General features: G+C 43.0%; 1 protein-coding gene across 8 annotated transcripts in view; it reads right to left on the bottom strand.

Moving 5' to 3' along the window:
* SEPTIN11 (septin 11) overlaps positions 1 to 14,143 on the bottom strand; it is a 124,301-nt gene that overhangs the window by 43,845 nt on the left and 66,313 nt on the right. For 7 of the 8 annotated variants that reach the window (XM_060012314.1, XM_060012313.1, XM_060012311.1 and 4 more), the window contains one exon: positions 9,354 to 9,468. In XM_060012314.1, the coding sequence (XP_059868297.1) occupies positions 9,354 to 9,468 (115 nt within the window). Of the gene's footprint in view, positions 1 to 9,353; positions 9,469 to 14,143 lie in introns of those variants that run through there. The other variant, XM_060012319.1, reaches the window with a different exon arrangement.

A 14,143-nucleotide genomic window follows, 5' to 3' on the forward strand; every position in this document is an offset into this window, starting at 1 on the left:
ACCAGTTCACATCATCAGGAGCTTTTCATCATCATGACAGTAAAATTTTTTGAAAAGTCAGTATCACCAAAAATCCCACCACAAAAAGATAGTTCTTTCCATGTGTGATCTATGGAATACTTCCCGAGAAACGCTTTAATGAATTTCCAAAACCGTTCAGTAGAAAAGATCTTGAACTTACAGATCAAGATGCTTTTCTTTACCTCTGCATAGAGAATTAGAACCTATAAGCTTGCCTGTGGTCAGTCTGTGGTCATTTCAAAGACATAAACCGTAGTTCCTCCTTCCCTAAATGTTGGCATGTAACATTTTTGCTTTAAAAAAAATTCTATATTGCTGAGTTTCTGTTACAAAGAAAATTCAAAAGGCTGATTCATTTGTATTGAATTATGATACCATCTACTGTTGTGGAAAAGAATTACATTTTTCAAAACAACACACTTGACAAACAATAGCAATCATAACAAACCCAGCTACAGCCGCTGAGCGCTTACCTTGTACCAGGCCCTGTGGTAAGAGCTTCCAATGCACTATCTCATTTAAACCCTAGTACTAACCCCCATGGAATAAGTACTGCTCTTTCCTCCCTTTTACAGATGGGGCATTAAGGCTTAAATAAGGTCTAAGTAACTTGTCTAAAGTCACACTGTTAAGTGGCAGAGCCAGGCTTCTAACCCAAGTTTGTGTGGTTCTAACACCTACACTCAACCAACACAGCATCCTGACTTTACTGTTACAGAGAAAACTGACTGCCTAATATTTTTTAGGTATGGTTATGAATCTGTGAGAATCCTCCATTTTCTCTCCCTATTCAGCAGATGGCAAGCACTTGTTAGATTTCCCAGTTTCAAGCGGATGTTTGTGACAATGAAACTGAATGATGTTAAATAACCTGCAACAATGACCTTATTAATTCACATTGATAATTCAAGTCAGCTAAGTCTTACTGAGCCCCTAATATATGCAAAGGAGAGTGGCAGGTACCTAGCACCACTACACCAATCAAATGGTAAGACCCAAATGTGGAGCCATTGGAGAACTTTAGCTTGGTCTTCAAAATAAGACCAAGAAAAATTTTCTCTCTATATACTAATTCTTGAGTCAAAACTAGTTGGCAGTGAGAAAGAACCCACCCTTGTCAGGGGTGGTGGTCGAGTGTGTGATAGTAGATATCAAGAAACATTATCTATAGGAATGCCTTTAAAAAAAAAAACTCTGGAAAATTTCCCAATTAGATTTTCAGCTCAATTTAAACATACCAATATACTGCGGCCCTTTCAACAAATCCCAACCCCATGATGGTCCTAGGAACAGTACCTCTCTTCTGAAAAATTGCCATAATGACTTTTAGGATGGTGACAATTCCATGGGGGGAAAACCAGCTCTGAGATTTATAGCCTTAGGGCAACTTTCCCACTGACAAAATACCTCTGCTAGTTAGAAGTTCTGTATTACTCATTGCTTTCCAACACAGTACAAACATGAAGTAGAATGGAATCTTCCTGTAATTGAGCTTTCTCTAATTAGAAGCCTTATGTGGTTTGCCCCTGACTACCGGGATTCACTTGTAGGATAAAAGTTGTTCAAGGACATTTGCCTAACTCTTTAGCCTTACCCGTTGGACCCGATACATCTAAGATCAAAGAATTTCCTCCTTCATCAGTCTTCTTTCAGCCAGTCTCCTTTCCAGCTTAGTACCAAGTTCTGGGAATACAACAACGAACTGGCCTGATCTCCCATAGCTTAGAATCTGACCTGGAACATGACTGAATACTTAGCCAGACTCTGATTTACTATTATGGGAATGATATTTTAAATGTCTGCCATCACCACATTCCTCTCACAAGCAAGACCATAGTTTACAACATGGACCTTGCTAATGACCACAGATAACTGGCCCAGGGCTAGCCCCCTGTCCAAAGGCACCCATGGACGCCAGTGCTGTGAGAATGCTCTATACTGGACAGTGACTTGTCTATCCAATCAAACTTCTCTCTTTGGGAGTTTGAACCTGCACACAGCACGATGGCATGAAAAAGAAAAGATATGCTGAGAGAAGCGAAAAATCAGATGCCGCGAGGCAGCAAAGGCTGCCAATAAATAGAAGACATGTTGCTGACGGACCATTAGCTGGACATACAGGAGAAAGAGAGCAGATAGATACGGTAGACACTAGTACCTGAAATTGATTCATTAATAATACTTGAGTATTTACTATGTGACAAGCATAGGTGCTGGGGATAAAATGGTGAAGAAAAACAGCAACTGACACTTCTTGAACTTCTGTAATATCCTGAATGTCCTTCCAGGTCTCCGTGAAGTCTAGCTGTGTAGCGCTCGAGACTGTCTCCTGTCTTCCTTACTTTCCTTCATATTCTTACAAAAAAAGACCCATCAATAAAAGTAACCTAAAGTAGTCTCTGTTCCCTAATGCTCACCAAGCTGATATCGACCGTTGGGGACTTAACAAAATAACTTGGAACAAAACAAAGTTACGAAGTAATGGATACAGAAACAAAACAGGGTTCTCACTTGTAAGATACACAGAATCTGCAAGGCAATTCTACACTGAAGGTACTCCAGTCATTGAGTACTTTCTCAAAAGAGCAAACTTCTTTTCAGAATTTACCTATTTTCAGAACAGGGAAAAAGGCACAACAGCAGAACTATTTATAAAATTTCCCCTATAAGGTAACGGTTCTATCAGTGGAAAGTGACCCACTTAACTTTCATCTCTTCCCGTAAAAACAGCAATAAAGACTTCCATTTACATGGCAAGGATTCTAGGTTACCTGGACAGGACTGAACTTACCATCACATTTTCCTAAGTTGAGAATTAGTTAAGCATATGTGTATCAAGAACACCATGTTCTGTTTTGTTTTCAAAGGCAAGGTAATTTTGATTATTATTTGCATTAAGGTGGACATTACGAACAATTAGCATTCCAGGGCCTACTTACAGCACAGGGTTAGTCCATGGGTTGGAAAAACCACTGTTCCTCTAAATTTCAGAGTGCTTTGCTTTCCATTCCTATGCTCTGTGCTTTGAAGAGCCCTAATTAGACACAGCTACTCTAGCAGCAGTGCAATTCACCACAAGCAGTTCACTAAGAAAGGACAGCTTTTGGAATAAAAGGAATTCTAGAACTAGGAGAGCTTTTCAATGCGTTTGTTGTTGAGGTCAATCAGAAAAGAAGGCATTTTCTATATTTTTGAGGACACACAAGAGCACAAAGGCTTCTTTTGACTTGAGTAACCAAAAGCCTACCTGGCATAGGTTCCAATTTAAACCCAACAACTACAATATTTTGAGACAATTAATGACTGGCAGCAACTCTGAAACATTTCAGAATCCCTGGCACAGAGCAGGCATTCAGTTTCAGGCATTTCTTTTCAGTTAACTGAAAAGAAAAACGATCATGGTGATCATTTATATTGACATTTGCCACTTCGGTAGATTTTTCAGAGTTTGTTGCTTATTCTGTTATAAATTCATCTGCCTGAACAGTTGTTAGAATAATTAGAGATTTACTCCTGAAGCGCTATCTGGGGCTTCTGTTTCTCCCGTGTCTGCCAGTGCTGGTGAGCGTAACACCCATCGCACCGTGGGAAGCAGGCTTGCCCCTTCCATTCTGTTTAAACCGCAAGCTCTAAGCTGGACGTTATTAAAAAAGAAAAAAACAAAACAAAAACAAAACAACACACAGAGGAATGTATTATGAACTAGAAGGTACTTAATTGTAAACTGAGTAAATAGTTGATCTATGATTCAGCATTTTGACTGCCAAGACTGGCTCCTTGGATAATTATTATCATAATTATTCAAATAGCTGTGCATGAAGGTCTGACTGCCTCCTCTAAACATTCTGGATTTCATTCTTGGATGAAGCCAGATAATCAGAGAGCTACATTGTGTTGTTTTAACTCCTCATAGAAGCGCCTCTGATGGGACATGCTTTAGCTAATACCACCAGCCGCGGTATGAGCTGGTGGTATTAGCCAAAGCATGCTGGTCTTTCAAGTCCCCTTGGAGGACCAGCACGTGACCCTCGGCGTTGCCTGGCTCAGTGGCACTGAGTGGGGGACGCTCAGGAACCCAGGCTTAAATGGAGGGATGGCCACCGTATGTTTTTTTCTGAAAATCCATGGGAGAGATTTTTCCCAGTGAACTGTGTTTCATCTGGAGCAATTATTTTGTTTTTACTTTATAGCTACTGTAAGTCTGCCATCATTAAACTTTTAACTTGTCTTTGGCACATAACATGTGTTTAACAAATATCTGTTGAATGAATGGGTCCCTCCATGCTCTGACCCCTGGCGGAGAGGCACATGCGTTCCTGAGAGAATCAACTGCTATAGGCAGGTCTGATGGCTTTGAGTTCTGACTCTAACCTTGGCTTCACTTTATTTTCTGTGGTTAATTTTATCTTTTATTCATTAACTCATTCATTTCACCCTGTAAACCACTTCAGAGCCTTTCCTGGAAAAGCAAGATGGGATAAAAATGTTTAAGATCTGATTGTAAAATTCTACAGCTTATGCTGACACTATAGCCTCGGCTAAAATGATCTTGAACTTGTCTGTTTTCTATTCCTCTTCTGCCTTCCCCGCACAACAATACAGTGGAATTATTTTTTTTTTAATTCCATTTTCAAAATATGTTATTAGGGCTTCCCTGGTGGCGCAGCGGTTGAGAGTCCACCTGCCGATGCAGGGGACACGGGTTCGTGCCCCGGTCCGGGAAGATCCCACATGCCGCGGAGCGGCTGGGCCCGTGAGCCATGGCCCCTGAGCCTGCGTGTCCAGAGCCTGTGCTCCGCAACGGGAGAGGCCACAGCAGCGAGAGGCCCGCGTACCGCAAAAAAAAAAAAAAAAAAAAGTTATTAATTTACTTTGATCCTGCTATTGAACTGGTTCCTCTTCAAAAGCAGGGATGTAACAGTATTTTATCCATCTGTGTAGGTGCACAAAGAACTACATACAGCTGCATCAATGCTGGAGTTTCTCACAGAGCTGGTGTCATTTTGGAAAGTGAATGACAAAGATGTATAAATTTAAAATTGTGAAGAAAGGCTGAATACTAATTTAGATTCTTTGGAGAAATACAGCGTGGGTAAGAAAGAAAGGCTTTATTTAAAACAAAGTGCAATTTTGTGGGTGAACGGCTGTGTTGTAGGCAAGATGGAGAGTAGGGGAACTATGATCTTGGGTGTCTGGTACCTGATTCAGCATCAAGAATTCTCTTCCCAGTTAAGTGAACACTACTCTCCCACTCTTTGTTACATTTCTATCCAGGACTCGAGAGAGATAGGTTCTAAAAGCATTTAATTCAGGGCCTCTAAAACTAAACTAGGTGCACACCAGGGTTCATTTCTGTCCCGGTTTGTTTCCTCTCTGTTTGCAACCTGTAGGATCTTGCCACAAAACAAAATTACAATTCTAAGGCCTTTTTGAAAAACATCATCAGCTTCCTTACTGGGATCATAACTCTTTTTTAAAATAAATCCTCAATTCCCTTCCATACTTTTCACATGGAAATAATGATGCTATAAACACCAGGCATGAGCATAAAAAACAGAAGTGCACAGTAGGATGACAAGCACCATGGATACTCTTGAGTTAAATACGACACCAACTCCTCCAAGTGGCTGTCAAAATATTTTGATCAACTAGAATGCTTTTCATAGACTCTTACTTTAAAAATAGATAGAGCAGGGCTTCCCTGGTGGCGCAGTGGTTGAGACTCTACCTGCTGCTAATGCAGGGGACACGGGTTCGAGCCCTGGTCTGGGAGGATCCCACATGCCACGCAGCAACTAGCCCCATGAGCCACAACTACTGAGCCTGCGCATCTGGAGCCTGTGCTCCGCAACGGGAGAGGCCGCGACAGTGAGAGGCCCGCGCACCGCGATGAAGAGTGGCCCCCGCTTGCCACAACTAGAGAAAGCCCTCGCACAGAAACGAAGACCCAACACAGCAAAAATAAACTAATTAATAAACTCCTACCCCCAACATCTTCTTTAAAAAAAAAAAAAGAGCATTAATTGACAGCGAAAGTTGTTTCCTTATACAGATGTTTTGCTGTAAATTATTTGTGAAGGGATCTGATGTGTCCTACCCTCTGAGGATATGTACGTTTACCTTAAGGCTGACACCCCTATCTCCCAAAGGGCTAATGTTGGCTCCAACGGAAGAGCTCCAAAGTGCTATGGAAAAGAACCTGCTAGATATACGGGCATGGAAGGATAGGCAGGACGTACTGTAGAGTGAAAGGAGACAATGCAAAAGAATAGAAGGGCATGATCTCATTTATGTTACACCAAAACAAAAAAGTACTTATGTAGTCATGAGAGACCTGTTTATATCTGTCCAGTGTGTGTCTCTCCCATGGCCTTTCTCCTTTCTGCCCATGTCTTCTCTCCTACGGGACCTTTGTATGTTTTGGGATGATTGATCCCCATCTCCCACCCTGGGCGGGCAGATGACCCCAGCCTGGTTGATCAGAGATCCTATGACTGTTGAGAAGGCCTTGTCAGGAATTGCCTCCCTCTCCTCTGGGGTTGCTCAGCTGGCAACACTGCTGGAGGCTGTACCACCTGCTTGAAGAAGAAGCCCGACCATGAAGCCACGCAGCAGCAAACAGGCTCGAAAACCAGAAACAGAGCCCTGCAAACACGCTGCATCCCTAGAGCCAGCTGTTCTTAATTACACAATTCAATGTATTACCTTTCTAGTGTGTCTGGAGGTTGAGGAAGAGCCTTAACTGAGTTTAAACTAGATTTCTGCAATTCTCTGTGGAAAATTTCCTAACTCAAGAACAGTCAGAGAGAGATACAACATTGCTGGCTTTGAGAATGGAGGAAAGGGTCCAAGAGTCAAGGAATGTGGGCAGCCTCCAGCAGATGGAAAACACAAGGAAATGTCTTCTCCCCTTGAGGTTCCAGAAAGGAGCATAGCCTTGCGGATGCCTTGATTTTAGCCTGGTGAGACACACGTGGGACTTCTACAAAAAGGTGAGATAATGAGTGTTGTTTTCAGCCTCCGAAAATAATTTCCAAGTACAGAAAAGTTTAGAAAGTTCCTAGGATTCCACAGTGTTTCCTCTGTGGAATGGAAATGAGGGCAGGAGAGAAGGGGGGACATTTTATAATTTTTTAACGTAAATATGCATTATTGTAAATAACTTGAAAAACTGATTTTCAACCTGGTTAAGAATGGAACAAGAATAAAAACCTAAGAATCATAGGAATTATCACCCACCCAGGAGAGTCAGAATAGCAGCTGCTTTACAAATCCAACAGCACAGCAAGGAGGTGGCTTGTGAGGAATTCCAACTAGCACCATAATTGTGCTAGTAACACAAGGGTCAGCCAACCAGCCAACACTCCCCCTTGCACACCACACACCCGGTCAAACCAGGTCCTTCCAGCCCAGGCCCACTGGAAGGCTTTAATCCTACTTGCAGGGGCTGGGCCACAGCTCTCACATAGATTCTTGAAACTGATTTTGAAGACAGGGCTGGGGGAGACAGAGAAGAGAAGCCAGAATAGTAACTGGCCCACAATTTAGCACATTTTTCAATAGAAAATCAACAAATTGCCAACAAATTGCTATGCTAATGAAGAATTGTCCCGCTCTGCAGTGAGCATTTAGCAGAAGAGAAAAGACGACTCATTTATGCCACTCTGAGAGCTGTCATTCCAGGGGGGTCCCCTGCTGAATTTTAATGGGCTTCAAGTGGGGAAAAGGGAAAAGCAGGAGAGCTGACGGGCTCTGGTCACGTTTCTCTCCAGTCATTCTCTCTCCAGTGCTTGAGACATAATGCCAGACAGCAAGCCATCTGGTGTGCAAGTCAGCGGCGGCTTTCTACTAGCGAATGCCCAGTGCAGGGGCCACGTTCAATATGCTCCTCTCGAAGAATTTTCAGAAAGGAAAATACCTGGGGCTTCCCTAGTGGCGCAGTGGTTGAGAGTCCGCTTGCCAATGCAGGGGTCGCGGGTTCGTGCCCCGGTCCGGGAAGATCCCACATGCTGCGGAGCGGCTGGGCCCGTGAGCCATGGCCGCTGAGCTTGCGCGTCTGGAGCCTGTGCTCCGCAACGGGAAAGGCCACAACAGTGAGAGGCCCGCATATCGCAAAAAAAAACAAAAACAAAAAACAAAAAGAAAGGAAAATACCTGGCCCTCCCCCCAACAACTAACTTACATTGAATGCACATCTTTCTTTTCTAAAGTCACTTCATTTTACTTAAGACAAGAGAAGTCAGGAGATTCTGCCAAACGTCGGGGGAGGATACACAGAGAACACATATCGCATACATACAGAATTCCTTTTAATTTGTCTTGAAGTCTGTGCCCAGAGGACAATGGCAACAAAACAATGCAGCCCGAGCCACTTCACTGCTGTTTAGCCTGGTCCTTCATCAAGAGTGACAGGGAGAGTGAAGGAAAGGCCGTCATCTGTTCCAGGGACACATCTGCTTCAAACCAACAGGAGATTTCTACTTCTATGTTCCTCTTTTTCTCCACCTCCTTTCCTACCTTCCTTGTCTTAGTTTAAGAAAGATATGGCTAAAGAAGAAGAAAAATACCAAGGCCAGAGGCTTAGGTCAATGCATAACATCTAAAGGATACGAATAACACATCCTGAGAATGCAGATATGTAAGTTGTATCTCTTTGGCCTTTTCCATTTATCTACCAGGAATAAACTGAGGTCAGTTTCAGATTCCAATTTAAGGACAAAAGGTTAATTTATTAATTCAGGCAGAAAAGGTATTTCAAAAATATAAAATAGAATTTTAAATTGTCTTTTGCTCTGAGAGCAAAAATTTTAACTATTCTAAGTTTATCGAAGTGGTTAAAGTAGTTTCAGATTTTACTTACTGTAGACAGCATATCGTTAAAAAGACTTCAGTGGAGATTCCTACTGCACCACAGTCAAAGACCCTGGAAGCAAATTCTTAAAATGCTTTTGAATGATCTTCCCATGTATGTGCATCTCAGGTCCTTCTTTCAACTTCCTATAGTCTAGCTAGAGTCTAAGCCCCTCCCCCCACAAAAAATTTAAATAAGTGGTTCAATAGCAATATTAAACTGATCACTGCTTGACAATGTGACACAAATGAAAATAACATTTTGAGTAACGTCACAAAGCCTACAGAGCGTTCTACCTAAATACACGTCTCGATCTTTGTGTGACATACATGAGTGGGTATCACTGCCCTGCTCTACTGATAATGAAAGAGTAAAAAAAAATATCATTCCCCTTATTTCCTGAAACGTGCCCCTCTGACAGTCACCTGCCAACACCTAAGAGTCAGATTCCTTGCTCAGCAGCAAGGGATGAGTCACTTACCAACACACAGGATGTTGAAACAGAATCCTTGAGAAGTCGACTTGTTGACCAGCTGGTCGGGGAGACTGTCAAATCCAACATGGCCGGAAAGAGACAAGTTTCGAAGTTCTTCATTCTGGAATTTCAGAAAGGAAACATTTGATAACCCATGACAGTGCCACCTGGGTACCCCTCCCCCTCCCATCCTCTCTTCTTGACACGCATGGAAAAAGGCGACCCCTCTGTGCCCACCCCGTCCCTGGCTTCTACACAACTGAAGCTACCAACTCCAGAGCTACGCTCTTTCCACAAAATCACACTGAGTCCCTAAGTACACCAAGCCCCCTCCCAGGCAGCTCAGGTCCGGTTACAGGTGCACTGGTCCAGGGGAAATAAGCTTCTAGCAGTGGCTGATTCAGACATGCCTTAAGTGACATTAAAAACTTCAACCATTTTGACAGCTTCAAGCACTCAAGAAAACCCTTCAATTTACTTGCAGCCCAGTGGCAAAAAATAAATGACACTCTTCCAGATACAGGAAGGAGCTCTGAGAAGCTCACAGGGGAGGATGCATACCCGTTACAATTATGGAAATTCTGTAACTACCATGATGAACATACTGAAAATGGCATGGCACAGGACTTGGTTCCTTCTCCATCATCTGGACGGACTTCTTGGGGCTCCTTTGCTCTCCCTCACACAGCTCCTAGCACAGGTTCTGCACTCCCTGCACCTTCTCAAGAGTCTCCTGAAGGAGACTGGGACTAAGGTAGTTATCATACATTTCAAAGCTGGATGATTTTAGATGGTGTTTCATTAGATGGTGCTGACTGCCTCCACAACTTTGAATGCATTCCGTGGGTATTGGAGATCATCTGGGAAACCTTTCTTTCCCAGGAAAGCAGAGGTCAGCTATGGTCTTTCAATTAAACACCACAGTTATGGTATGGGATTCCAGAAACTAGATCTTGAAAGTCTGCCTGAAAATGAGACTCCTGATGTCTGGCTATGTTGCCAATGAGCTTTATACTCGAGATACTGAATTTTGGGTGAGAAAATGAGCCTCAAATTTCCATTTTTTAATAAAGAAGAAAACGCCGTGCACAGGATCATCTGGTCACTATTTTTAAAAAGACTGGTTTTCGTTATCCTCCTATGTGTGTTACACAATGAGGACAGTAAGGTCTTTTAATAATCAAAGACTGAGACTCCATTTCCAAATCCCTAAGTCACTATGGAGGCAGGGAAATGTAACTCCATAAATGTGGTGATTTTAATGGAATGTTTTATGAACAATGTAATACCTGAGGGCCTCGCTAGCTCTACAATTCTGATTCTGTGAAACAAGACTGGAAGACACAACACTGCCTGAATACCACGGTGGCAGCTGCAGGTTTGAGGTCAACGGGACAGAGAACAGATGTCTAGTCTATGAATAGTCTCCTTGAAACCTGCCAGCAGTGACTATGAGACTCAAGAGTGGGCTCTTATCCTTGAGCAGGATGGACTGGCCAACAGTGCACCAAACAGCTTGGGGAGCAGCCCTGGTAGCCTGGCAAGGCCTCCTGACAGCACCCCGTGGCCCCAGGGCTACCACCTGCCCCTTCCTCTCCAAAGACCTCAAAGGTTCAGACAGCAGGTATTTTTAGGGTGTTTACCACATCCGCCAAGACTGGGGGAGGAAGATTTGAAAGGAGTCTGGGTTATATTTAGAACTCTTTCCATCCCAGCTGCACAGGGGCTGCTGTGCAGACAGCGAGGAGAAGCCGTCACACCAGCCTCTTTCCTGATGCACCACAGCCTTGAACAGTCAGCGAGCAGCACGAAAAGGGGACGAGGCAAGTTAGAACCATCGTCCCGCCCTCCCTCTCCTCTTTGCCACAATAATTCAATTTCGGGGGGGGGGGGGCGGTGCGGGGAGGAGAGTGGTTTATTGCTCTGCATTCTGGACTCTTGTTGGGTTTTTAGGTTCAGATATCCACCCAGGAGCCAATCCGGGGAAAGAATCAGAGTTAGTAATTATAGCTCTCATCCCAGAACCCAATGCTCAGCATCTCATATTCTCACCATTTCCAAAACATGAGAAACCACCCACATACCCACCGAGTATTTTTATACCCACTGAAAACCACATACAAAATGAAGGGTTATAAAACAGTTTGGTCTTGAAAATTTTTTTTTTAATTTAAATTGATGTCTTCTCTTCTTTGTCATATAAAATATGTCCATTTTATAATGCCATTTAAAAATTCCATAATCTGAGCCTATTTCTCTGCCCAGCAGTAAAGGAATCCTTTACTGGGCTATTGCCCATTGGTGAGTGATGGGGAAAGGGGAAATAGGAAGCTCCTCCTCTGGTTCATGAACAGGCTTAAAACTGAAAGCACTGCAGGATGTGTGAGGGGAGCTCTAGCTCACACACAGCAGCTAAAGTGAACTCCTACAGCCCAGCACTTCTCGGCACCACGCTTAAGGCTTCAAGCCTTAGATGTCTCTATCCAAAGAATGTGTGAGGGGCTCCTGAGTCTACAGGCGTGATCTCAGGGAATCTCAGATAGTCTCATGTCTTTACCGCTATCACACACCTAGCAACGACTCTCAGAATTTTCTAAGTACTGAACTCTGCATTCCAGTTCTGAATTTCTACCAAAAGGGGCAGTTCTCCCGGGTTGTCCTTTCTGTCCCTCTACTTGTTCTTCAAGAAACTTGAAATCATCTTCTTCTATTGCAAACCCACCCCTACTCCCGGGTTCCCTGTTTCTCTTAGTGCCATTTATCTATACCTGAAACCCACCTGCCTGCATCAATTCCAAACTGTTATCAGTGCCACACCCTCCTCCTCTTCATGCTAATTCGACAGCCTTCCAACTGTCACCTTGCCTCCATCCCACCCCCTCTAATCTTCCCTCGCTCTACCTTGCTGCCAAAGGGTACTCAAAGGGTACTCAAAGGCCCTCAATCCAAACTTGGCCTGCCATCTCAGGAGCCTCCATGGGCTAAACACAAAACTCTATTCCCACTCCTCCCAGGGAGCACCTTCCACTGCGGTGAAATGGAATTACAGTTCCTGGGAGAAAACCCCAGGGTTCTCTTCATCAGACTTTACTCATACTATTTCCTCTAACTGGAAGGAACTTACAGCCAGTGTTTACATATCCACACCTTCCAGATCCCACAGAAATTTTATCTCCAGGCTTGTCTTTACTACGAAATCTCAGGGAGAATTTCAGTCAACATTCCCCCTACCAATAAAAGGAAAATAAGAATTGGATACAAGTAGCTCGAGCTATTTGGTATTCCACCATCATCATCATAACAGCTAACTAACATTTATGGACCAAGGTTCCAGAAAAGCCCTAAACATGAATGAATGAGTTTATCTTAACAATTCTGTGAGGTAGTTACTATTGTTACCTAATCTCAACTGACAGATGAGAAAACAGAGGCCCAGAAGTTTAGTAACTTGCCCAAGGTCTCACAGCCAATAAGGTGAGAAGCTGAAATGTGGACCTAGGAGGTCAGGTGCCAGAGTCCAGAGTCCTCCCACTTAGTCACTATTACCACATGATGATCTAAGTTCCTAGGTAGCCCCAGACAATACAGTAACTGGAGCTGCTATTGAAATCCAATATATTAAACTAGAAAGAAAAAAACGTTCTCTAAAATCATAATTCTTTGGCAACCGTAAGAGGCGGAAGTTGAGAATTGAAATTAGCAACGTAGCTCTAAGTATATTTTCTCTGGTCCTGGCAATGCTGAGACTTTGATTTTTGCATCTATGGCACATGAAGCCAATAATAAAGGGTTTAGTTTGGACCATTTTTGAGATGTAAGTGCCACCTTGGAGCCTCTAAGTAAGTAACTATAAGACCTTAATTGATTCAGTCCTCCATTTGCTAATCTATCTAGGGAGGGGTTGTACTTGGATAACTTCTAGGCCCACTGCATCTTGAAATGGGCAATGACACAATTCTATAGTATAAAATAACCAGTCTTTAACTTGACCATCTCATTTTTCTCTTTCCAGATCATCTTGACATGAACACAATTATTTGTTCATTCAAAAAAAACCTCACTGCTCAAAGCACTAAGGGAGCAAAAATACATTACTTTTGTTATTCATTGATTAAACACTCTCCCTGCTCTTGAGGGGTTTACAATGTAGCAGTAGAGACAGGACACAAGTAAATGTAATACTATTAAGGATAAAAGTGATAACATACCATCACTTTAACTGTGGGAATGACAAAGGGGGAACAGGTAGCATTTGGCTAGGGAAAGTCAGGGGGGCATCTTTCAGGAAGGCTGGAGCTCTCCAAATCTACCAGGGAAAAGAAGTCCAGCTTGCAGAAGCCTTCCAGATAAATGTTGTCTATACACAAAGGGTCACTTTATTATGAATGTGTACTTTGGAGATCATAATCGACAAGCTTTTCAGAAGCTATCTAGCTGACTTCATTATGGAAATAATTATAAAACAAATTATATAAGAATGTGTGCCAACACCTACATTCTGAGTGCTGCTTTAAAATATGTTCCACAATTCCAAATCTTGCTTAACCACAAGTAGGATGGAAAAAGACTTGGAGTCAGACAGCCATGGGTTTGATTCTCTACTTTTTGTCCTCCATCAGTAAAAATGGAGGACTTGGCAGGGTGGCTGGGAGGAACTAAGGAAATGGTACCTATGGGAGGGCCAGCATTTAATAGGTCCTCAGGAAACCTGGGTTTCCTTTCCCTAGATTAGGTGGGAGGAAGACAGCTGTCATTTTAAAATGAGGAGCCCTCCTATTGCTGCTGAGAGCCCGGGG

This window comes from Delphinus delphis, chromosome 5, assembly GCF_949987515.2.
Source record: "Delphinus delphis chromosome 5, mDelDel1.2, whole genome shotgun sequence".
Classification (NCBI taxonomy): domain Eukaryota; kingdom Metazoa; phylum Chordata; class Mammalia; order Artiodactyla; family Delphinidae; genus Delphinus; species Delphinus delphis.